Raw genomic sequence first — 24,625 nt, 5'->3', positions numbered from 1 at the left:
GAGGAAGAAACCCAACAGTTTGAATATTTTATGACTTAATCAACTTTATGCTGTTAATATTAGAGATTGTTTTCAGCATGCTATATTGTTACTCTCTTTTCTTCACTTCTATATCCGGTTTTAAACAGAATTATTGAAACTCAACTCAGTGGTAAGGAAAGTGCTCTTTCCTTACATAATGATGCCCATGTCTGGGGCTGGAGCGATAGTACAGCAGGTAGGGCATTTGTCTTTCATGTAGCCAACCCGGGTTCGATTCCCAGCATTCCATATGGCCCTCTGAGCACTGCCAGGAGTGATTCCTGAGTGCAAAGCCAGGAGTAACCCCTGAGCATTACCAGATGTGACCCAAAAAACAAACAAACAAAAAAATTGACACCCATGTCTGCTCACCAGGAGAGTACTGTCAGAGTGATCTGGGCCTACCACCAGGAGGATGTGGGAGAAGCTGGTCCTAAGTATCATGATTCCAATCGTGGCACCAAGAGTCTGCGGTTATTGAATCCTGAGAAAACCAACATGTTCTCTACAGCCACATCATACTTTGACCTGGTAAATCAGGACGTAAGTCTTTCACTTTGTTATGATTATAGGAGTGAGCTTATACTTGCGTGCTTATGTTTAATGTCACAGCAAGAGAATGTGACTTTGTTTTCTTCCCCTTTTTATTAAGACAGGTCCCTGTTCCAAACAAAGGTACAACATATTGGTGCCAAATGTTTAAGATTCCTGTGTTCCAGGAAAAGCATCATGTAATAAAGGTATGTGTCTTACAGACTAAACTTAATTTGTATGAATGGAGACAAATCATTGTTCTTAAAACGAAGAAGATAAAAAAGAATTGTGTTCAATTATATAAAAAATTATTTAGACAGGGCTGGAGCTATAGCACAGCGGGTAGGGCGTTTGCCTTGCACGTGGCTGACCCGGGTTCAATTCCCAGCATCCCATATGGTCCCCTGAGCACCACCAGGAGTGGTTCCTGAGTGCAGAGCCAGGAGTAACCCCTGTGCATTGCCAGGAGTGACCCAAAAAGCAAAAAAAAAAAAAAATATTTAGACAATTAGCTTAATCAATGGCTGAATAAATAGCAGTACTCCTACATTATTAAAATTTTTTAAAAAATTATTTAGAGAATTAAGAACTGGCTTACCTGAACTTACACTCTGTTAATAATCACTGATTTAGAGAGAAAGCATGGCTTATACTAGTATTTTTTTTCTCTAATGATGCATTTAAGGAGGAAGTCCTGGAATGCATCTGAAAACCTTTAGTTATTTCTTAGGTAACTCTTCTACGGTTGGAATTCTAATTAAAGACAATAATTTACATAATAAATTATATTCTAGAAGATTATATTCTCTACCAACATTGCTTGAGAATATACTACTCGTTGAAAACAATACATGTAAAAATATTATTGCATTGGTTTTTGATTTTTTATTCTTTTGTGATGGGGGCCCACACCCAGTTGTGCTGTGGGGTTGCTACTGGCTATGCACTCAGGAATATTCCTTGTGGACTTGAAGACCACCTGGGATGCTGGGGGTTGAACCCAGGTCACCTTGTGCAAAACCAGTGCCCCACTTGGTCTGTACTATCACTCTGGTCTCCCTCCAGTGTTTAATAGGGAAATAAGAAAATTAGTAACTATATGCTAAACTACTAAAATTTTTAAAATGCATAGTTGTTGCATTTTTAAATTTTACAGCCTGGAAATTACAAAAGTAATATATTGAATAAATTTGCCTATGCCATGTAATTCCCTCCAATCCTTAGTTGCTGCTTCCCCTCCCCCCATCCCCTGAAGTCTCCCAAAATTTTAGCTTATAAGAAGTAAATAAGCAAATAATTTTAAAAGCTAGCAACTACTCGGCTCTATGTTAGGAATTCTTTGGCTCTTTCAAGAGACTGAAGATATCTCTGCTCTCAAAGGTTCTACAGAGATATTGGAAGAGACATGACAAATGCCCAAGAGATAATAGAATGTGATTAGATAGTAAGTACAAATTGCAGTAAGCATATAGCAGACAAGACATGCTAACTCTGTGGCAGACTATGTAATGAAGCATTGTGGCTATGAGAATGGAACAAACATCTACATTCTAGAACTAATAGAGAAATGTATGGGTTCAAATGCAGATTGACTAAATGTATGGTCTCAGGTAAATTTGTCTGGGAAATCTGTAATCTCTGATCTACAATAGAAATCTACAATTTCTACAAGAGAAATCTACAATCTCTCAATTGTAAAAGGTGATCATTAACAACATTTCCCCTACTAGCTTCAATTAATTTTGGCAGAGATCGTAACAATAAGCATACATTGTTAAGTGACTTAAATTTGTCAAATTCTCATATGCTTATCCAGTGGCACAGGTAAGCCTTATGTTTACAGAATGATACATAACTATGTAGGCAAGAGGAGCAGGTTTATTTAATGTTTAATTAATAGGTGATCATAAATACTCATGAAATGATTTTTGCAACAAGCATTATAAACAATGTTGCAAATGAGTCATTTGCTCTCTCCATGTTATTTAGCATGTTTTGCATATGAAAAGAAAATGCAAAATGTACTCTTTCATATAACTTAGTGCAATTCCTAAGTTGTTCTTTTAATTAAGGAAAACTCAGAAAACAGATTTTTGTATATATGTATGGAGTGTGTTATATACACATATTATTAGCAAATTAAATTGAAATCTGCATTAAGAAACAAATATAAAACTATAGACTCAGGAATGTAAAATAGATGTTTCACGAAATAACTCCTTGATTGATTTTTTAGCTAATGACAACTAATAGGATGTCAAGTTCTTGAACATTAGATGAATGCATCTTTATTCTTTTCACACTGCTAACTCTTAAGTTAAACACAAAAAAAACTACTATCTGTACTTAAAGGGAGGCAGCATATGTTTTGACTCTCTGTAAGAGATTTACTTTGCAACTCCAAGAATTTTTAGCTGACTTTGCTATCACAGGCATATCGTAGGAATGTTCAGATATGTGGGCATCCATGAGTGTGCTTCGGTTTAGCTACATTGGGGATCACATTGCTCATTTCACTGGCTATTATGAAGCATTTCAGTGACTCCAAAGACTGGAGATTCATTTTCTGTGTTGGGAGGTCTAGTAAAATATGAGTGTTCAGTATACGCTGAGCAAGAAGAGATTTCAGGTGAGGCAGCCGGTCAAAGAAGTACTTACACAAATTTTATCATTTAAGGACAGTGGGTTCGTAGCTATAATCTTTTAATAAACATAGAATACCTCTTATGGAACAAAGTCCTGAGCTGCTTATTCAACTTTTAAAACTCTTAGCATTTTTTTTTCTTTTTGGGTCACACCCAGCGATGCACAGGGGTTACTCCTGGCTCTGCACTCAGGAATTTCCCCTGGCGGTGCTCAGGGACCATATGGGATGCTGGGAATTGAACCCGGGTCGGCCGCGTGCAAGGCAGACGCCCTACCCGCTGTGCTATCGCTCCAGCCCCAAAACTCTTAGCTTTTTCAATAAATCATCCATTACTCATAAATAACTCAAATAGGAGAACATAAAAATAGTCTTCTCTGGGTAAAATTTAGACATTGATAAAATTGCTGAACATTTAATAGTTCTGATAACTGTAAAACTGATGATAAAAGCATCAGTAATTCAGTCAATATATTTTATTGGGATGACTAAAAATTTGAATGTTAATCGTACTCTAATTGTAATTTTAATTACTCAGTTACTAAAGATATTATTTTAAATTATGAAACAATAAGGCAATCATTTCTGAAATTATAAAGGAGTTAAATAATTATTCTGTGGGAAAGATAAGATGTTGATAAAAATTATTGATAACTGGTTCCAGTTTACTTGATTCCAGTTTATTGATAGCGTTTTTGTTCTTTTTTAATACTATGATGAAATATTTTTGTTAGATGATAATGTATTATACTTGCAGTTAAATAAGAAAGTTGTAGAAAGTAAAATACTTAGTAATTTATATTAAAATTTTACTTCTTATAATTTTCTTATTTAAATATAATCTTACTGAAGCTTTACTGAATATACGGCTTTACTCTAGATTTAAATTTTCATTTGTACTCTTTAGTCAATTGGAATACCATTTTAATAGCTCACATGTTGTAATATATCATTATTGTTGATAGTAATGATTGGATAAACTGTTAGAAACTAGGTTATCACACTTTGTTTTTTTTGTTTTGGGGTGCTAGGGAAATTTTCCTTATATATAAGCTAAACTAGTTCATCCATACACAAGTTAAATTTCTTACTATACTTGAAAGAGCTGATGGCTTTTATACTATAGAGGAAATTTTTTTTAAAATCCAGGCCAAAACCTCCTTATTTCACCATAAAGAATTATGGCCCAACAAAATGGTAGTAAACTTGATCTAGTAATTGGATTCTCTACTTCTGTGAGAAAGATTTGAATTTTTTCTTCAAACTGCCACCCCATTAGTTATATGGCCTTAGAAAAATTATCAGTTACTCCAGCTCAATTCATTTTATCCTTTGGATAAAATGAAACCTTCCTTATGGAATTATCTAAATTTTAAAAAAATATCACTTGACACAGTATCTGACACATAAAATTCTTTAAGAAGAGCAACCGTTCTTATCAGACTATTTGGATTCAGCATTGTTCACTAAATGACTTTTCACTGGAAGTTGCCATTTTTTAGAGGAGATCCAGAAAAAATTAGAGCATCTTCCTAAAAGGTTAGCCATTTCTGACTTTTAAGGGAGGATAACTTTTACTAATTTTATTACTTCAGATGAGCAATTTACAGGCGTGTGTTGCTTCTAATCTGATAATACTGAAAAATGTATTATTAGACAATTTTATTCTGAGAACAGTCACAAAGTGTATTCATACAAACCTCAATGATGTAGCTCAACACACAGACTAAGTATAATAATCACCAATATGTAAGCTTTGACTGAAGGCCCATTTTGAAGACTGCTGATTTAGATGATCAGTGTTACAAAGTTTTCCCTACTTTCTCTCAGGTTCTCTCTACTTCACAGAAAATTTAGGCATTGTCTAGCTACATGGGTGATCTTAATTACTACTTCGGAGCCCAAAGGGATGAATTCACTTTGAAAGCCTGTTTTTTTTTTTTGAATGTGGTTTATTGCAGACTCTGTTGCTAGTTAGCTTTCTGACATTAAAGTAAACAACTTGCTGATCCTCACTCTTCTTGTCTGTAAGATAAATGTATTAGGTATATGCTTCAACTGACACTGTACTTCTAAATAGCTGTGAATCTCTAGAAAACTAAAACTAAGATCTACTGAGTTTGGAAGCTCTGTGATGTTCTTGCTATGCAGGCTTCTGACTGTTTCCTAGTGTGCTAAAATGGAAGTGTTAGGATCCCACTGTCTTCCTTGAAGTTAAAAGCATCCCCAAACCTTCACCTTGATCTTGTCCTTGAAGCACTTACACTTAGGCTTAGGTTTCAATCTAAATAAATAATAGTACTTATTAAATAATAGTACTTATTAAATAATAGTACTTTCCAAAGTAGGTAGTACTTTCTAGGGGGAATAATAGTACTTATCTAAGTGGTATTTGTCATTGTCAATTGAGATAATATCTACTTTTTTCTTCTAGTTATCAACTGTATCCCCAATTTACAGTGGTTTTCAGGTACCTCTTAATCTTGGGAAAATATGGAAAAAATACATTACAATAGTGAAACAACTTAGAAGGAATAGCTTTTAGAAATAAAGCGTGCGAGAGTCAACACAGATTGCAAGTTGGTACAAAGTACAGAATGGTCTGTGGACACGGCTTTTCTATTCTGTCTCTGTGTTTTATTGTTCAGTGACCTTGGGTAAATGAAATTCTTGAGAGTTTGCAATTTCACTTTCTAAGTAGGAACAAAAATTCCAGCGAAGATGAAATGCATATATGTGAAAACACCTGTTGCCTAATAGGATCATACTTGCTGATTTTTTTTCTCTTGATGGGGATTATAGAGATGGATGGCTAAAACTCCATCTAATATTTTCTCATGCTACACAGTCAGGGCTGCATTGAAACCACAGTAGGCAGTAATCTTCTATTTTATTTTGAAGAAAAGGTTCCCTAGGAATTAGATTTCATAACTTGCTTCCATTATTCTAAACCAAATGAAACTTAAGCTAATTTCCTCCTGCTCTTGCCTAAGTCAGGATAAAAACCAGCTGGTGATATCCTTTGGGAAATATTCTTCTGCATTCTTAGGTCAACCATTAGACTTCCATTCTACCGTAAATAATACCATTTTCAACAGACATAAAAAGATATTTATTTGTCTTTTTTTTGTTCTACCACCCAACTCTACCCCCAATGTAGGCCACCTTTTTGAAGTTGTTTAAAAGGGTCAGTGAGTAAAATTGAGAATAAAATTGAGAAGTATTAGTACACTTATTGATTGTGCCAGCCTTAAAGTGATTAAGTACTTTCATTTAAAAAGTACTGATTTTATGGTAATTCTAGATGCTCATTTCACAAATATAGAATATGAATGACCCTTATATTTTAGAGAGCTATATTAGTAAAATGCCTATATTTTCTAATTTAAATGTCATTTTGTTAGACCACCACAGACTTCCATGAGGTGAGTTTTTATCACCACTTTCCTCATGAACACCCCGAGACATGGCATGCATAAGTAACTTGCCTAACATCCAAATTCTCTGAAGTCATGCCAAGATTAAACACAGACTGTCCTAGCAAAACAATGAACCTTTCTCTACATAATTCCTCTAGCGCAGGATTTAGGGCTTTTCTAGATGATACATGCTACAGCAAAAAATAATTTGTGTGAATGATGTCGGATAGCTCATATCCAGCCTCAGGCTCTTAAGAATTCTATAGTTTCAGAATATAGACTCATGGCTACCTGAATAAATCCCATCAGAACCTTTTAGAATCCAGAGATCTTGAAAACAAGCTTAGACTTAGTCTCATGGCATTTGAATACTGAGAAGTCTGCTATTATCACTTCTGGGGCATGGACTAAGCATTAACAGGTGATGACACAGACAGACAACATTTCCTTAGTGATCCAGGAAGCTTTTAAATAGTGTGAGGTTAATTTAAGGTGATTAGGCAAATGCTATGCATGTGGCCATAACAAAGGCATTAATATAAAATCTCAGGGATAAAGGAGTTGGTGAGAAAGAAATTGGAAGTAATTTCAGTAAAAAGAAGGTAAATGGCAAGTCTTATATATGTATTCATATATGTATTATAACATAAAGATCATTGGAGTCTTCTACTTGAACTGAATTACATCCTCTGGAATCACTGAAATAATAGTAATGACTGCTTTGTTTCCATTCACTGTAATGATTCTAAAAAGAAGACTTTGAGATGGAATACTAACATTTTTATTTGGAAGTTAAGTTTAGGTCTGAATGCTCAGGGAATACTGAGCTGTGTTATTACAGAGAGAACTAGAAGTGTTGGTATTAAGAATGGCTGGAGAACTCGGAATACAGCATCTAATCCAGCAATGACTATTGGTAGATGAAAATTAATAAGGCTGCCCCCCCAGAACTTTTCTGGGACTAAATTCATGTTATTAGCACAATTCAGAGACTATAACTCTGTATAGTTGAGATATTGTTATGAGTGGGATTTAACTTTATAAATGGACTTTAATTAAATACTAAAATACAAAAGCTGAATAGAAAAAAAATTGATGACAAATTATTTTATCAAGAATTTTAATAAATAAACAAATAAATATACAGAATAATCAGATGAAAGATTATTCACAAGCTTATAAATGAAATAAAGATAATATTTGTATTGGGGTCATAGGATATAAAATGCCAATTTTATTTTGATGTCTGTTTTTAGTGTAAAAAGTATATGCTTATCAAACATAGGAAGATTAATTTTTTCTTTTGATATAACAACTTTTTATGGTTTTTATAAATAAAACTTTTTAGAAGTTAGAGGGAAATTACATATGTAATGGAAGTTGACTTTTTTTGATTATTATCATTATTTTTTGAGCCACACCTGTCGATACTCAGGGCTTATTCTTGGCTCTGAGTTCAGGGATCACTCCCAAGGGTGCTTGGGGGAAAAATACAGGGTACTGGTGATCTAACCTAGAATGGCCACGTGCTGGGCAGCACCACACATTTTATTTAGAGTGGGTGGGGCGTTTGCCTTGCATGGGTTCGATTCTTCCATCCCTCTCGGAGAGCCTGGCAAGCTACCGAGAGTATCCTGCCTGCATGGCAGAGCCTGGCAAGCTACCCGTGGCGTATTCGATATGCCAAAAACAGTAACAACAAGTGTCACAATGGAGATGTTACTGGTGTCTGCTTGAGCAAATCAATGAACAAAGGGACGACAGTGCTACAGTGCAGTGCTACAATTGTGAGACCTGTCTGACAGTGCTCGGGTCCTGGACCACATCACTTGTTGTGGTTGTTATTGAGGGTCTTACAGTGCCTGGGATCAAACCCAGAACTCACGTGCAAGGAATGTACTCTACTTTGAGTCACATCCCTGACGCAAAACACACTTTTAATAGATTTGCACTGTTCAAGTTTATATAACTTCAATCAAATTAAATATATAGTTTTGTATTTGGGGAAGGATGATTGGGCCACATCTCATAGTTCTGAGAAGCTATTACTTGCTCTGTGCTCAGATGGTCACTCCTGACAGTCTACACCCATGCAGTATTGGGATTGAATAGGAGTTGACTGCATGTCAGTCAAGTAGATAAATCCATATACTATTCCTCCAGCTCCTTGTATTTGTTTTTTGTTTTGTCTTTTGTGCCACACCTAGAGTGCTTGTGGTTTACTTCTGGCTCTGCTCTCAAGGACTACTCCTTATTCCTGATGGGGTACAGGGGATTGTATGCAGAGCCAGGGATCAAGTCAAGGTCATCTGCATGGAAGGCAAGCTCTCTACCTGCTATATTATATCCCTAGCCCCTTTAGTTAAATTTCTGAAATTATCAAATATTAGAGCTTGAGAAATAGTACAGTGGGTAAGGCACCTGCCTTGCATGAGGCAGAACTAGATTCAATCCCATGCACCCTGTATGGTCTCCTCTTCTCCACCAGGAGTCATCCCTGATCACAGAACCAGGTATAACTTCTGAGCACTGCCAGGTATGCCCTTCACCCAGAATATATAAAATGTTGGGGCCAGAGAGAGAGAGTACAGCAGGTTGTATACTTGCCTTGCATGTAGCTGATGCTATCTCCAGTCTGCCAGACTTTTATAGTCTGCCAAGCACCACAGATTACTCTGTGTTCAGAGTAATCCCTGAGCACAGAACCAGGGATAAGCCTTAAGCACAACCAGGTATGGATTAAATCCCACCCCGCCCCCAGAAATATTAACATTCTGTGTGTATTTAAGAAGAAATTATACATAAAAACTTTATATTATGCATAGATATTTACATCTATAAGTAACATGCATATATGCATATATATATGCATATATATACATATATATATCACTGTATCACTGTCACTGCAAATGTCCTGCCACTGTAATATATTTATATAAGTAATATATTTCCTGAAGAAAAATATACTCACATAGGTGCTGGGGTGATGTCTCAGGGGTCAGAATCTTTGCCTTGAATGTGCAAGGCCTTGTGTTTGACTTCCAGTACTGCATGCCACAGATGTGGCTCTGGTGACCCCAACACTGTGGGGCTTAAGCAGCATTGCACTACCAGGCCCTAGCATTGAGCCATCTGTCCCTGTTGGCTGGGTGTCACCAGGGGTGAACTTCAGGTTTCCTGAACATTGTTGGAAAAATATCCTTCATAATATAGTGTGTGCATATATATATACATGCATGTATATATGTGAGTATATTTATATGTATATGTATATTTACACCAACCTATATTGTGTGTATATACATGTATGTATAGAGTGTATAGATATGTGTGTATATGAGAACATGTACACACACTTATACATATATATGTACATATATGTGTGTGCATGCATATATATGTATGTACCCATAATAAATATGTAATTACATATAAAATCTTATAGTTGAGTTCTCCTTCACTGGGTTATGGTCATGTTTTATTTTTAAGTTTTGCCTTGATATTTAACTGAATCCAACTGAATATAATTTTTAGGGATGAGCTCAGGCTTTGTACTAGTGGTTGTTGTTGCTGACATTTGGAAAAGATCCCCAAGCGACCCTGATACAAATGTCACAGTTGAGAATTAATATTTTATATTATTAAAATTTCGCAGGAGATAGCATTTATATTCTATTTCATGTTACCTGATAAAATTCTCTTCTATATTAAGTAGCATGAATATATATTCTATAGTAATACAGTATTTTATGCAGAAAATGTAAAAATTGATGTTATATCCAAGATATTAAAATTCACTTATGATTTTCTACATAGAAATATTTAAACAACTTATGGCTTAGAGATAATTTATTTCTTGATGCATTGCATAATTCTTTGTGGAAGTGGAGAGACAAAAACTCCAGCTGTTTCCTGGAAGCACAGCTGAGTTCTGTTAGAAACTTTGAATACGAACTAATTTGGACCTAATATGTGCTTTTTTCTATCAAATGCAAATTTATGTCCTTGTGTGATACATATATTTAGCTAAGTTAAATCCATAAAATAATGTTTGTAATGTAATGGATCCATCTTAAAAACTATACACCGAAGGTCTTCTTGATGACTTTGCGTATTCTATTAACAGTAAAGAGAGTCTTTTCATCACCTAAATGTTACTGGCTAGTTCTATATGGGATTTTAAATATTAAGTAAAGATAAGACTATAAATGCTACTCTAGTCTCTCAGCATTTAGCTTGGCCTGAGGAATTCCTGACAATACAGGCACTTGGTAGTGAGTTTCAGAAATAATATGTGTATTGAATATACTATATATCATAATCAATGAGAAGCATCCTTTTGATCTGTCTTATAGATCTCAAAATCCCAATAATAGCAAGAAAGAGAAAATAATGTAGAACTGAGCAAGTTCTATGTCATATGGGAAGAATAGTTTGAAAGAAAAAGTCCAAGCAAATAGATTTTAGTCATGAGGATGTAGACATGAAGTGAAGATGAATAACAAGCTATTCCTTTTATGCTTAAATATCTACACGAAGTTAGATATGACCCAGCATTTACTGAGAACATTATACATCTTGAGAATCATCAAGCCTCATAAAAAAGACCTACACATTAGGTAGCATTACTGCCTTCAGTATATACACAATAAAAATGAAACCCAGAGAGGCTAAGTAGTTCATCAATTGCCAATAATATTTTTGTAAAATTTTCCTTTTAACTATATGTTAAAAAAAGAATATAGAGTACTTTTGCTGTTTATCTCAGAACATGCAATTTTTGTTCTAAAATCCAAATTCATTGACTAAAACATTAGGCTCTTGCCCCAGTGTTAAACTGCTTAAAGTATTATACATGGGTGCGTGTGGAAGCTCCATCTGGTCTCACATGTGGCAAAGAATACTTGACGTTACCACCAACATCTGCCATGCTAGAGCCAACCAGCAGCTGCTGCCTAAGCTTTAAATCCATAGTCTAGTTATGTCAGATTAGCATGCAGAATCCCTGCGGTTCCTTGTTGTCACGGTAACAGCATTTTTTGATCAGAGAATGCATCAACCATAGCAAGGCCCCTAGCATGAAATATTGAAAGAGTTTGCTCACTGGCCTTTCGGACCTAACCAGAGTCAACGATTTTATCTTGAATGAATCCATTGTGTAGCTTTATCCCCAGACACGAATTTACTCATTTCACTTAATGCTACGACTCTGGCAAGTTGTGTCATAGTCTCCAAAATAGAAATGAATGCTACCTCTTAATTGCACAAATATGTATTAGTCATTAGTTCTTTAAGAAAAGTCACAGGCAGCTCCTCAGAAGAGTGTGGAGGCCTTTCAGCCTTGGCGAAAGGGAAGTGGGGTGCTCCCTGGGGCTCCAGTGACTGTTGAGTCTGTTGGACATCGAATCTCTTTGTCAAAGTCAGTTGAGTTAATAGTTTAAGTGTGTGAAATGTCTATGGACTTCCTTATAGGCGACTTTTCATTTAAATCATAATCTATTAAAGTTCTCAAGAGATCATTTACTACCCCACATTTAAAAAATAACTCGTTCTTCAAAGATGTATGTTTCTCCTCGTTATTATACTTTCCTGTATAGTAGGTTTTCCAAAAAATCTTTCTTAATGAAATTGCTTATTTTAATCATAGTAGCTTTTTAATTTCATGACTTCCAAGAAAAGAAATTACTATTTTTGATGGAAACTGAACTTATTAGAACAATGGATAACATAGCCTTTGAATATGCCCTTTCGTTTTTCTCTGAACTTATATGATATATATGTGTGTGTATGTGTATAACACATATATTTCCTCTCTAATTATTCTTTATGCTTTCAAATCTTTGCTCTACTCTTTTACCTTTTGTATTACCCTATAAACTTACATAAAACCTCTCTGTATCTAAGTTTCCATTTTGATCAAATGAAGATATTACCTGAATACAGCACCTTAGATCACTACCTGGGGCTGGAGCGATAGTACAGCAGGTAGGGCATTTGCCTTGTGCATGGCTGACCCGGGTTCGATTCCTTTGTCCCTCTCTGGTCAAGCTACTGAGAGTATCTCGTTCGCAGGGTAGAGACTGGCAAGCTACCCGTGGCGTATTCGATATGCCAAAAACAGTAACAACAAGCCTCACTTGGAGACATTACTGGTGCCCACTCGAGCAAATCGATGAGCAATGGGATTATAGTGAGAGTGATACAGAAGATATTGCCTGTGTACAAGATTATACTAACAGTAAATACATTGTTAAGTGGCTTATTATATTTGAAAATGTTTATAGGTCTCCTGAAGCAAATATACTGTCATTATGTAGTAACTTTTGGTTGTTTTGTTTTGGAGCCATGCCCCACAATTTTCAAGGCTTACTACTGACTCTGAGCTCAGGGATCAATCCTGTGATGCTTAGAGGACTATATGAGGATTGAACCTAGGTTGGCCACTTGTAAGGCAGGTCCCCTACCAACTGTACTACCTGTCACTCTCTCCCCAGCTTTATTATCCACCCTGTAATTTTTTTTTTTTGCTTCACATCTGGCTGTTTGCAGGGTTTATTCTAGGTTATATGGGGTGCTGGGGATCTAACCGGGGTGGCCAGCTGTAAGGCTAGCACTCTGCATACTACTATCTTTTTTAACACTGTAGTAACTTTTATCCATTTAAACTTTAAATTTAAACTTTCTGCTCACTTTTTTCAACATTTTATTTAGTGGGAAATAAAATGTAGTAAATAACAGTGGACTTTTTAATCCTATCAATTAATTTAAACTAAAATGCAAATTTAAGTCATAAATTCCAAAGAGCTATTATTTATCTGTATTTTTCTTTCAATATGAACTAGAAGCAATTTCAAGCTAAAAAATATACTCAAGATTTTTTCAGTTTGTATTCTGTCATCTTTTAAAATCTTATTTTATTTTATTTTGGGCCAATACTAGTTGCTACTCTCAGCTCCATACTCTGTCATCTTTTAATAATCTATAATGAAAGAATATTTAGGGCTTTTGAAAAAGCTTTAAATTATGTAGACATAATTATCCAATAATTTAGAGCACTTAATGAAACTCACTTTGATTTATTTGACTTTCCTGAGACTTTAAAAGGAGGGGAAAATGAAATATATTTGTTATAACCAATTACACTTTATATTTTGCATTAGATCCTTTGTAATTTGGAGTTCAGTCTTTATACGATTCTCACTGTTTCTGCTTTTATTTCTGAAGTTACTTTTGAGATAAAGCTTAGTTCTTTAGAGAACCAGCCTATCAATATATCTTATTTGTAATGTAGGCAGGCTTTCATTGCAAATGTTTGTAAAGATTCACAATTGAGTTAGATTTAAGAGAAAAACTGGTGCCTTAATCATAAACAGAAAATGTCAGTACTATGAGTAACATTTTCCACTCATATAGTAAATAAAATTTTCCAACAGAATGTTGGTTCAGTCACTTTATTTCAAAATCTATTTGTTCCAAGCACAAAAAATATTATATGGCTTCATTTATTTATTCTTTAGCTTCAGTTAGTAGTCATATGAAATTCACATGTGAGATGTTATGCTCCTGGAATAATCTAAATTTCAATAATCTGAATAAACAAGTCCCTCATGGCTTGGGACTTTTTGTTTTGTTTGTTTGGGGGGGGGCAGATGTGGTAGTGCTCAAAGGCTACTCTGATCAGGGTTTAGGTTTCATTCCTAGTTGTGTTGGGGACTATGAGGTGTCAGGGATCCAACCTGGACCTTGGGATTACAGATCTTGTGCTCGTGCTGCCTGAGCCTTCTCCCCAGACCAATGTGGCATGGTTGGGAAGATGGAATAGCACGTCACACAGATTGTTTTTTAAGGGAGCATCCAGCTTACTTCCATTTCACCTGCCATCTGTATCTGTGCTGCTTTGACAACTTTGAAAGTTGCATTTAACAAAGTACTTTGATGGTCTTATTTTTTATTTTGACATTGATGCTTGGAATTTTTACAAAGTATTTTCTAATGAGTACTTGCTTGAGTTTCAATAACAATGTATCACAGTACAGAAAAGGGGAAAGTTTGCAAAAGAACAAATAGCAGTGTCCAGCTTTCCTTAGTTTTGCTCCTGAGATACCAGTGGATGTGTTTCCTTCCATAATTTTGTGCTAATAAAACATTTATAAAGTTTTATATAATTGTATTGAATTAATCCTCCTTCCTTTCTAAACAAAATTAGCATTAGTGGCCTACTGGTTCTTACTAAAGTCTGTTCTCTTTACACTGGCTCCTACAAAGAGGCATAGTAAACCCAACTCCTGTACACCTCAGCCTGGTATGCACTGTAAATAGGGGGACATAGAAAAAATATAAAGATAGTATAGCGGGTAGGGTGCTGGCCTTGCACACAGCCGACCTGGGTTTGATTCCTTTGCCTCTGTCAGAGAGCCCTGCAAGCTACCGAGAGTATCCCGCCCGCACGACAGTGCCTGGCAAGCTACCTGTGGCGTATTCGATAGGCCAAAACCAGTAACAGCAAGTCTCACAATGGAGACATTATTGGTGCCCGCTCGAGCAAATCGATGAGCAACAAGATGACAGTGACAGTGACAGTGACAGGTTACAATATACTAAGAATTTGCTTTAATAGTATATCTTAAAATACCTTATCATAGATAGCCATAAATTTCTAGTATAGTATGCACTAGTCATTCAGGTTATTTCATGCATTTTTCCTATGAACACTTAAACAATTTTTTTCAATAAACATTATTATATCTGTATGCTTACATATAGTGGTTTCATTTTATCTGTGACTTTTGTATTGTAGTCTAGGTAGTGTGGTTACAATAGAGTAAAATTTCATAGTATTGATATAGAGTGATTGTCCACCATCAACCCCAAATAGCCCATGATTCTTCACTCACTATCCTTATGATACACCTGGTCCAATTTTCATTTTTCCCACTCCTTCCCCCAGTTTTATTAATATTTTTTGTAATCCAAGGCCAAATATTTGTCATTATTTAACACTGTTCATTCTCTTATTTTCTTTCTCTTTGTTCCACAGATGAGTGAGATATTCTGGTATTTATTCTTTTCCCTCTGATTTATTTCATTTAGCATTATATCCTATAGATTCCTAAATGAATTGAATATACCTTAGATGTAGTAAAAATACAGTCCATTAGAGAACAAAAGGTAAACCTCAACTTGGAAAGTAGTCGTGAATATTAGAGAAAGAAGGCAAATATCTTGCAAAAGTTGAAGTACTTGGCAAGTAATTTAATATTAAGGGTTAGGACTGTAAAGAAGTGATGGGTCATGGCAGGGGGCAGAGGGATGAGTCTTTTGGGAACTAGTATTATGATTCTATTCATTATATATTTTTTTAGATTTATTTTTTTTGACTGCCAAGATTGGAAATTTGCCAGAATCCTGAAATTTGAAATTTTCTCTTTGACTATATAGTTGTATTTCTTTTGTTTGGAGGGGCCACAGTTTGCTGTGCTTTCTCTGTGTTCTGTGCTCAGATTGTGCGTGGCGGAATGGGGACGGCATTCCTGAATGCACACAAGGCAAACACATTATCTATTACATTTCCTCTCTGGCCTATGTACTGTTAATGCTATTTAATAGCTAAAGATCTTAAACTATTTAAGTTCTAATCAAAGTTATTGACTAAAATATTTATTTTAGGTTTATTTAATGTATAGGGTTGACATATTTAGAAAAGAAGCAGCTTACACCTGTTAAGACTAATGACTTCTGAGGCTGGAGTGATAGCACAGTGGGTAAGGTGTTTGCCTTGCACGCGGCCGACCCAGGTTCGATTCCCAGCATCCCATATTGTCCCCTGAGTACCGCCAGGAGTGGTTCCTGAATGCAGAGCCAGGAGTAACTCCTGTGCATCTCCAGGTGTGACCCAAAAAGCAAAAAAAAAAAAAAAAGACTAATGACTTCTTTATCCTTAAAACACCTTAGTATATATATGAGTTTGGCGGTGCAGATCAATGTCAAGAACAAAGAAAGAGCATAGACATGTGCTGTATTAAGTGGGCCAAAGTGGTATAAAAGAGAAAAAAATGATAAAATGTTAACTCATTCTGAGTCATTTTCATATAATGTTCTTTATTTTCTTAGATATAAAGTTTCAATTTAATTAAGAAGCAAATAAATAACCCCAAAGAGTAATAGGATATTTGTTTTATTCTTCAAAAACTTGCACCTAGATGGCATGAGCTATTTATTCCATTAAATTAAAGGTAATAGAAGAAAAGAGTTTTTTGAAAGGGTGAGTTAAACATGACCCTAAAGTTAAGATATCCATAATGTGTACATAGAAGACCATCAAGAGGGCTCAAAGAGGTAGAAAATACTTTGCATCTAAGAGCACTGCTAAGTTTGCTCCAAAAATAAAAACAAAAAAACTAAACCTCCAACTACAGCCTGACATGTACTTTAGTTCATTGTTTTCCCTTTTTCATGAAATTGTCTTATAAATGAGGACTTCCTTTTTGTAGAGGCTTCATGTTTGAACACAGAAAATGAGAGGGAAGTGAAGAGAGAATGGATTTATAATAGAAGTCTACTTGTATTCATTTATTTGCTAAACTTTTTTTGTAGTATAAAAGACTATTTTCTTAAATTCTAGTAATGACTTACCACAAATTCTCAGACATGCCAAGCTTAGTCTCTTTTATGTTTTATTTAATCATCTTTTTTTTTACCAGAAAGCAAAACTCCCTTTAAATAAATTCACTGGATCTTTGAAATAGTACTGTAGCATTAAAGTATAAAATTATTTTGAGTTATATTCTAGTTCTTTTTCTAATCAGAGTTTCCTCTTCACACCTCTACTGTAAGTAATAAGACAGGGAGTATTAGATAGGGATTAATAAGAAAGGAGTCAGAGAAGGTGACTTAAACCAGCCTGCCCTAGGTATAAATTCAAATCCTTCTTGCTACTTGGCAGCTGTGTGAATTTGCTCAACTTATTTAATTGCACCTCAGTTTCTTTGTATACAAAATGAAGACAGAATTGCTTGTCTCGGAATGTATGAGGATAAAATGAAATATTAATTGTGATATATAAGTTTGGTATGCAAAAATACTTACAGATTCATATTATTAATATCACAACACCTAAGTTTTCTATGGGACTCAGCTTTTTTCTTGGCCATAGAACTTAAACTTCCTGGCAGTTTGGCTGTACTTATCCTTGAATCTTTAGCTCATGGCACAGTTTCCTGACATTGGTGTGTAATGAGTTTTCTTTGGATGAATGAGTCCAGTGTAGGTTCAATTCAGTAATGGTGAATTGACAGTGTTCGGAAAAACCTATCTTATCCCTCAAACAAATGAACTTTGAATCTCTGTCAGTGTGGATTATGTACTTCACTGAAAAATTCTACTGTGCTACTTTGCCTCATAGAAGGGGCAAATTTCAGTGAAGTAAGTTTTAGTTTTGAGATCCATATTTATTGCCAAATGCATGCAAACATAATTTTCTTCTTAGAGAAAAACACTAAATATCATTTTCTCCTTTCACTGTAGTGTTAAAAAACTGAATACTTTAAATTTAATTCAAATTTATAGAGCAATGAATACTACACTTCCAAATAAAAGTGAACAGAAAAATTGCCTGAGGCAATTTTGTTAATTTTTACTACTTACAGTTAAGTCTAATCTTTAAACTTTGAAGGAATAAAAGAAACACATTCACTGATAATGTCCCTACTTCTAGAAGAAAATGAAAGGTGATCCATTTATTGAATTTCTCTAGGACGCACAATACATAAAGTATGATGAATAAGTTCTAAAATGACAAATTTTATTTAAAATAAATAAAACCATTATAAATTATATGTAAACCAAGGATCTGGAAGTTTCAGAATATTAAAATAAATTTCTTATTAATAAAGAACTTAACTGGAATTCTAGAGTTGTATCAATGGTTGTGGCTTTTATCTACATTAAAATAAATAAATAATTAAATTAGGAAAAGAATTTACTTGGTTGTTTTTATATGTAAGCTGAATTGGGCTAAATAAACTCAATTTTTATTTTCTTTTCCCTAATTTGGGACTGTGGCATTTTATCATGAAGATCATCTGTTAGTAATTGAGTTTTTTCCTTTCATGGTTGGAATTATTAGGCCTTTAAACTATTTAAAAAAAGGTCACACACAACAATAATAACAAAAAGTCATCTAGAAACTGCTACTTCAAAGGAAACCAAAAAAGATAAAAAAATAATGACCCAGAGAAACAAGCTGTTTGATGCAGAACCAAGAGAAGACCTCTGGGCCCTGACCAGATACTCTCAGCAGGAACTGTGCCTGCTCAGAGTTGAAGCCATAGGCAGTGACATCTGCCATTGAGCTGTGAACTCATGAGAGTGGGTTTGAAGAAGAAAACTCTTGGTTATTCCAACAGCCTAAACTCTCAGAAGATATAACTGAGTTTTCTGAGTAACACCTTAAATTCATCCTGGCCATTTATTAGTTCAAATAACAAAATGTAGACTAAAAGTTAGAAGATGAAATAAATTATGTTGCATTGATTCAGGATTAGGGAAATAAATGTTTTTGAAGGAGCTTGAAGAGTGCATATTACATATTTAAGGCTACTACATTGTATAAATACATTGTGGTATTCAAGGAAGTAGTATCTTGCCCACAAGGCAGAGCCTGACAAGCTACCCCTGGTGTATTTGATATGCCAAAAACAATAACAACAAGTCTCACAATGGAGACATTACTGGTGCCCTCTTGAGCAAATCAGTGAACAACGGGATGACAGTGCTATGACAGTGCTACAGTGCTATCATAGAATGATTTTGAATGGGAAATAATGAAAATATTGAATGAATTCTTTGCAGATACTAGGCATTTTGTGGGAGTTTCTAAGTTCCCATGTAGTTCTTACCATCAGAAGGCAGGAGCTATTGATTCACATGGCATTGGTTCTCAGGGGGTGTTAAGCTATAAAGTGAGGAATCCAGCTATTTGGGGGAGAGAAAGGAGCCATGCTAAACTATTCTTGGGAATTATTCCTGACTCTCTGCTCAGGGATCACTCTTAACAGTGCTTAGACGGTAATATGTGGTGCCTTGGATTGAATTGGGGTTGGCCATGTGTAAGAAAAGTGCTTTAAGCCTTGTACTGTGTCTTGGCCCAGGAAATCATGAATTTAAAAATGTATTTAAAAATATTTGGTCCCTGTAAAAAGAAAATTAAATGCAGGAGGCAATCAAATTAAGAGAAAAGACTCTAACTTCTTTCATGAATGTACTGTTCCCATAAGGCATCATTAATATTTTTTTCTGTTGTTCTAAAATCTCCTATACTTATGCAATTATATTCATTTATGACAAGTTTTATTTAAATTCTCATTTTTATTTATATGACACTTTTCTTAATTTTAGATCTCTGTGGGGGCTATATGTTTCAATATTTACTTTTACATATTCGCAGTTTACCTTTTGTAAAATACTTTAGTGTGCATAATTTTTTCTTATTCATCTATAACTCTGTGGTAGCCCATTTTCTGAATTCAGTGTACTTTGATTAGGAACATTAGTGTATTTTCAGTTTTATGCCATTACAAACTTTTTCTCAGAGTCTCCTTGACCTGCCATAACAAAATACCATAGACTGGGTGGCTTATACAATAAAAATTTATTTCTCGCAGTTCTAGAATCTGGCAAGTCCAAGTTCAAGACCAGCAAAGTAAATTTCCTTTTGAAACCTCTCACTTGACTCACAGATGGCCGGGATTTCAACATAGGAATTTTGTGGAGAAAGAACATTTGTTCCACAGCATTTTCCAACATTACCTAATAATAATAAAGAAATAGATGGAAAAATATGTAATTTTCATTTCCATTTATTTAATTATGAAAGACTTTAAGAGCTGCTTTTCTTCAGTTTTTAATCTCTTTGTTATGGCTTTTTAATTCATTTGCATTGTCTATTTTCATCTTTCAGTTTTTGGGTTTTGGTCTGTTTTATTAAAGCTTTTTTGTAGCACAAAAAGTAAGGCGTTTGCCTTGCACACGGCCGACCCAGGTTTGATTCTTCTGTCCCTCTCAGAGTATTTCGCCTGCATGGCAGAGCCTGGAAAGCTACCCATGGCGCATTTGCTATGCCAAAAACAGTAACAACAGTGTCACCATGGAAACGTTACTGGTGCCCGCTTGAGCAAATTGATGAACAATGGGATGACAGTGACAGTGACAGAAATTAGTTCACAATATTTGATTACATTTAATATTCAATGTATGAGCCCCTAATGTGGCACTTTTGGGAAGGACGAGTAACGAGAGGCTTCTAAAATCTCAGGGCTAGGATGAATGGAAACGTTACTGAGATCGCTTGAGAAAATCAACAGTCAACGGGATGATGATGATGATGATGATGATGATGATGATGATGATTCAAATACCCAATCTCACCACCATTACACCTTCCCACCACCAAATCAGAATGTTTCCATCCCAAGCCCCAATCCCTGTCCAAAACATAACCGAAATAATATATTTCATATTATCTGTTATGAAGAACTGCTGAATATGCTTACAAAAGAGTGTTCATATAGGAAACTGTGAAGATTGTTCTATTTTGACAGGAGCCATTAATACACTCTATAGGAGACATATATGTCTTTAACAACAAACATGTTGTTAAACATGTTGTTGGGTGATGTGAGCTTTGGTATATATATATGTATATATAACTGGAAATATGTATATATATATGGGTATGTATATGTATTTCTCAGGGCTTATTATTGGCTCACAAATCGTTCTTGGAGGGCTCCAGAGGCCAAGGATAAAACCTCTCAGCAACATGCTAGGCAAGCACCTTACCCAGTGTTCTAAGTAAACTAGTTCTTTGCTTGACATAAATGTTTTGAATGTTTTCAGTATGGTTTCGGGTTTTCTTTTATTTGATGCTTTATTTATTTCCCTTACCCTTATTTCAGTTGTCATGGTAATGCCTGGAGGTCACACGATTGGTTGTGGAGTTCACACATTTTGTGTTACTGTGAGATACACACTTTGTAGTGATGTCAGGGATCAAAACTGGCAGCCAGCTTGGATCATACCCAGGCGGTGACAGCATTAGGACTCACTCATGGCTTTGTTCCCACTGAGGGCTTCTCCTGCTGTGCTCTCCCTGGGTGCCCCCACTCTTGCTTTTTAAATTTAATTGTGAATTATCTTGCTTAGCTAATTGTTACTTCCAGTTTATTCTTCATTAATCTTAAGATTACACTTATCCAGCACAGTTGGTTGATAGGTCATTTAAAAAAATTGAATGGCCATGTATTTTGCACAGTTCTATTCTGTCACTCTCTAATATGGAATAATGTTTCTATAAAGTGTTCCACATTTATGCAAACTATCCTTCATAAAGTATGTTAGTCTGGGATGTTCTTCTATCCTAAGGAGGATTAACAGAAATTTTGCTATACCCATGCCTTTGATGTATGTACTGCTGCATTAAAGAACACGTGTTGGAAAACTCTGAGCCATTTTTCTGCAATATAAAGCTTTATGTCTCTATGACATAGATATGTCTACATTATATAAAATGTATGTTCAAGTCTGTGAGTAGCCAAAATTTGAAGTTCAGGTTCATATTAAAATTTTAATTTATTGTTTAAAAACTGATCATATTTAAAAGATATAAGTAGTAGCATATCAAAAATCTTAAAATCTAGTCTTGATGTTGCAATATCTTAGTCTTTGATAATAAAGACTTTGAAGGAGTCTGTTCCATGTAGTAAATTTTCAGAAAGTAATAAAACTATGAGCTGCTATGCCAGTAAAGGAGAAAAATTATTTATGAAGTAATTTTGTTCAATAGAATCGTGCAAGTGCTAACTTGTACAGAACTTACTATAGTTTTCAACTGTTTAGTTCAAATTATTAAGTGATAGATACTAGTCTATAAATAAAATTACTAGTGTAAAAATAAGGAAACTCAGTTTCAGTAAGGTTAAGTAAGTACTTGTCTCAGGTCATACAACTAGTAAGTGCCAGACTTTGGATTCTTTAGCTTCAAGCTACAACATAGTACGACTTCCCCCATGAAATTCATAGAAACAAGGCAGATGGGAGCCAAAAAATGTTAAGAGCTCATCCAGGGGAAACAAAACCCAGTACTTCAAGAACATGTTGAATTTTGAAAAACAAAGTTGAATACACGGGATGCACTAAATGGAAAAACTATGAATGCCCTCATGGTGGTAAGAAGAAATGTGACAAAAGAGGGTAGGATATTCTCTGTAGGAATTTATGAATATAGCAGGTGTAGGAAACATGTGGGCAATAACAGAGAGCCCTGGATATCAGATAAAGAAGTCTGAACTTGATCAGATAGGATACATTATATGCAGCCACTGAATCTTATTGATCAGATTAGTGAGTTAGTGATTTGTGAATATTGTCTGAGTGATATTTGAAGTATCATCTGGTATGCAATCTCTTAAACATGAAGTAAGATAAGCAGGTGGGATTGGTATAATTCAGGTAGGGTAGATAAGAGTAAGGACTAATATGATTTGAAAGTAACTGGAATAATTTGATAAAGGTGAAATAGGATGACTTTTGCTTTGAATTATTCTCAATATTCAGTATTATTAAAAAATGTGACTTTCATATAAATTATGAAATTTATAAAATTTTATTATTATATAGTATTATATTATCAAAATGTGACTTTCATACAAATTATTTCATATTGATTATGAAATTTAATTCATCTGTTTACTATTTTGGAAACTCCTTTTTTTATCCATAAGTCTGAATTAATAAAAATAATAGTCTAGATTTGAATAGTTATCTGTTTTTGGACTTGACCAATAGCACAGCTGATAGGACATTTGCCTTTGACACACGACCAAGCTGGGTTCAATTCCTCCTCCCCTCTTGGAGAGCCTGGCAAGCTACTGAGATTATCCCACCTGCACAGCAGAGCCTGGCAAGCTACTCATGGCGTATTCAATATGCCAAAAACAGTAACAACAAATCTTACAATGGAGACATTACTGGTGTTCAATCGAGCAAATCGATGAACAACTGGACGAGAGTGCTACAGTGCAGTGCATCTCAGTTTTCATTGTCTTTATATGGGAGAAAGACAAAGGATGACTGAAAGAGAAATTTATCATGGATAATTACTATCAGCATCAAACTCATTTTATTTCAACTGAGTGTTACTTGAGGTGACTTTAAGCAAATCTTTAGTCTACAAGTTTATGATTCAAAAGCTATTGCTTTCCTCCTTAAATTTCTTTCTCTCACAATAAAAAAATAGCTCTTCAAATGTCTGAATATTCTTTCACGTCCAAAGAAAGAGAGAGAACATCTCTTTTATTACCCATCATATTAAAATCCTGATATTCACTAAATACCTAAATTCATGTAAAAGTTGCGATCAGATTCATGGGCCCAGGGCACTCAAGAGAAGTGAGAGTCATTGTTAGACCAATGGCGTAGTAAGAAATTCAGGATCCCGGGGCTGGAGAGATAGCACAGCGGGTAGGGCGTTTGCCTTGCACGCGGCCGACCCGGGTTCAAATCCCAGCATCCCATATGGTCCCCTGAGCACGGCCAGGGGTAATTCCTGAGTGCAGAGCCAGGAGTAACCCCTGTGCATCGCCAGGTGTGACCCAAAAAAGCAAAAAAAAAAAAAAAGAAATTCAGGATCCCATTTGTAGGTCTTCAAGGAAAACCAATGCTGAAGGTGACCAAGAATGATTATTCATAATTAGTGTCATTGCTTCTTTGAGTTCATTGAAGTTTCTCACAATGATATTACTGAAGTCATTGAGGATTTACTGAGCTGGTTGGTGCTGGTTGAGCCTTATGTGTGATTGTTTACAATCATTGAGCTTGGTGGGCTTCTAAACATATTACTCACCAAAGTTAACATCCTAATGCTGTGCTGTTAGTAGTGTGAAATTTGGAAGTGTATAGACAGCAGCAGCAGCTTCGGGAGCACTGGAACTGGACCATTATATGGCAG

At 35.1% G+C, this 24,625-nt stretch overlaps 1 protein-coding gene and 1 pseudogene across 1 annotated transcript in view; both read left to right on the top strand.

The window, feature by feature from the left end:
* Positions 1 to 24,625, top strand: part of MOXD1 (monooxygenase DBH like 1) — an 81,202-nt gene that overhangs the window by 25,988 nt on the left and 30,589 nt on the right. Inside the window, exons 3-4 of the mRNA XM_004609091.2 lie at positions 397 to 564; positions 678 to 761. Of these exons, the coding sequence (XP_004609148.2) occupies positions 397 to 564; positions 678 to 761 (252 nt within the window). The remainder of the gene's footprint in view (positions 1 to 396; positions 565 to 677; positions 762 to 24,625) is intronic.
* LOC129404704 (small nucleolar RNA SNORA51) lies at positions 14,835 to 14,950 on the top strand (annotated as a pseudogene).

The sequence above is a fragment of the Sorex araneus genome, chromosome 4, assembly GCF_027595985.1.
Source record: "Sorex araneus isolate mSorAra2 chromosome 4, mSorAra2.pri, whole genome shotgun sequence".
NCBI lineage: Eukaryota > Metazoa > Chordata > Mammalia > Eulipotyphla > Soricidae > Sorex > Sorex araneus.
Note: the sequence above shows the minus strand (reverse complement) of the source record. Positions and strands in the feature narration are given on the sequence as shown.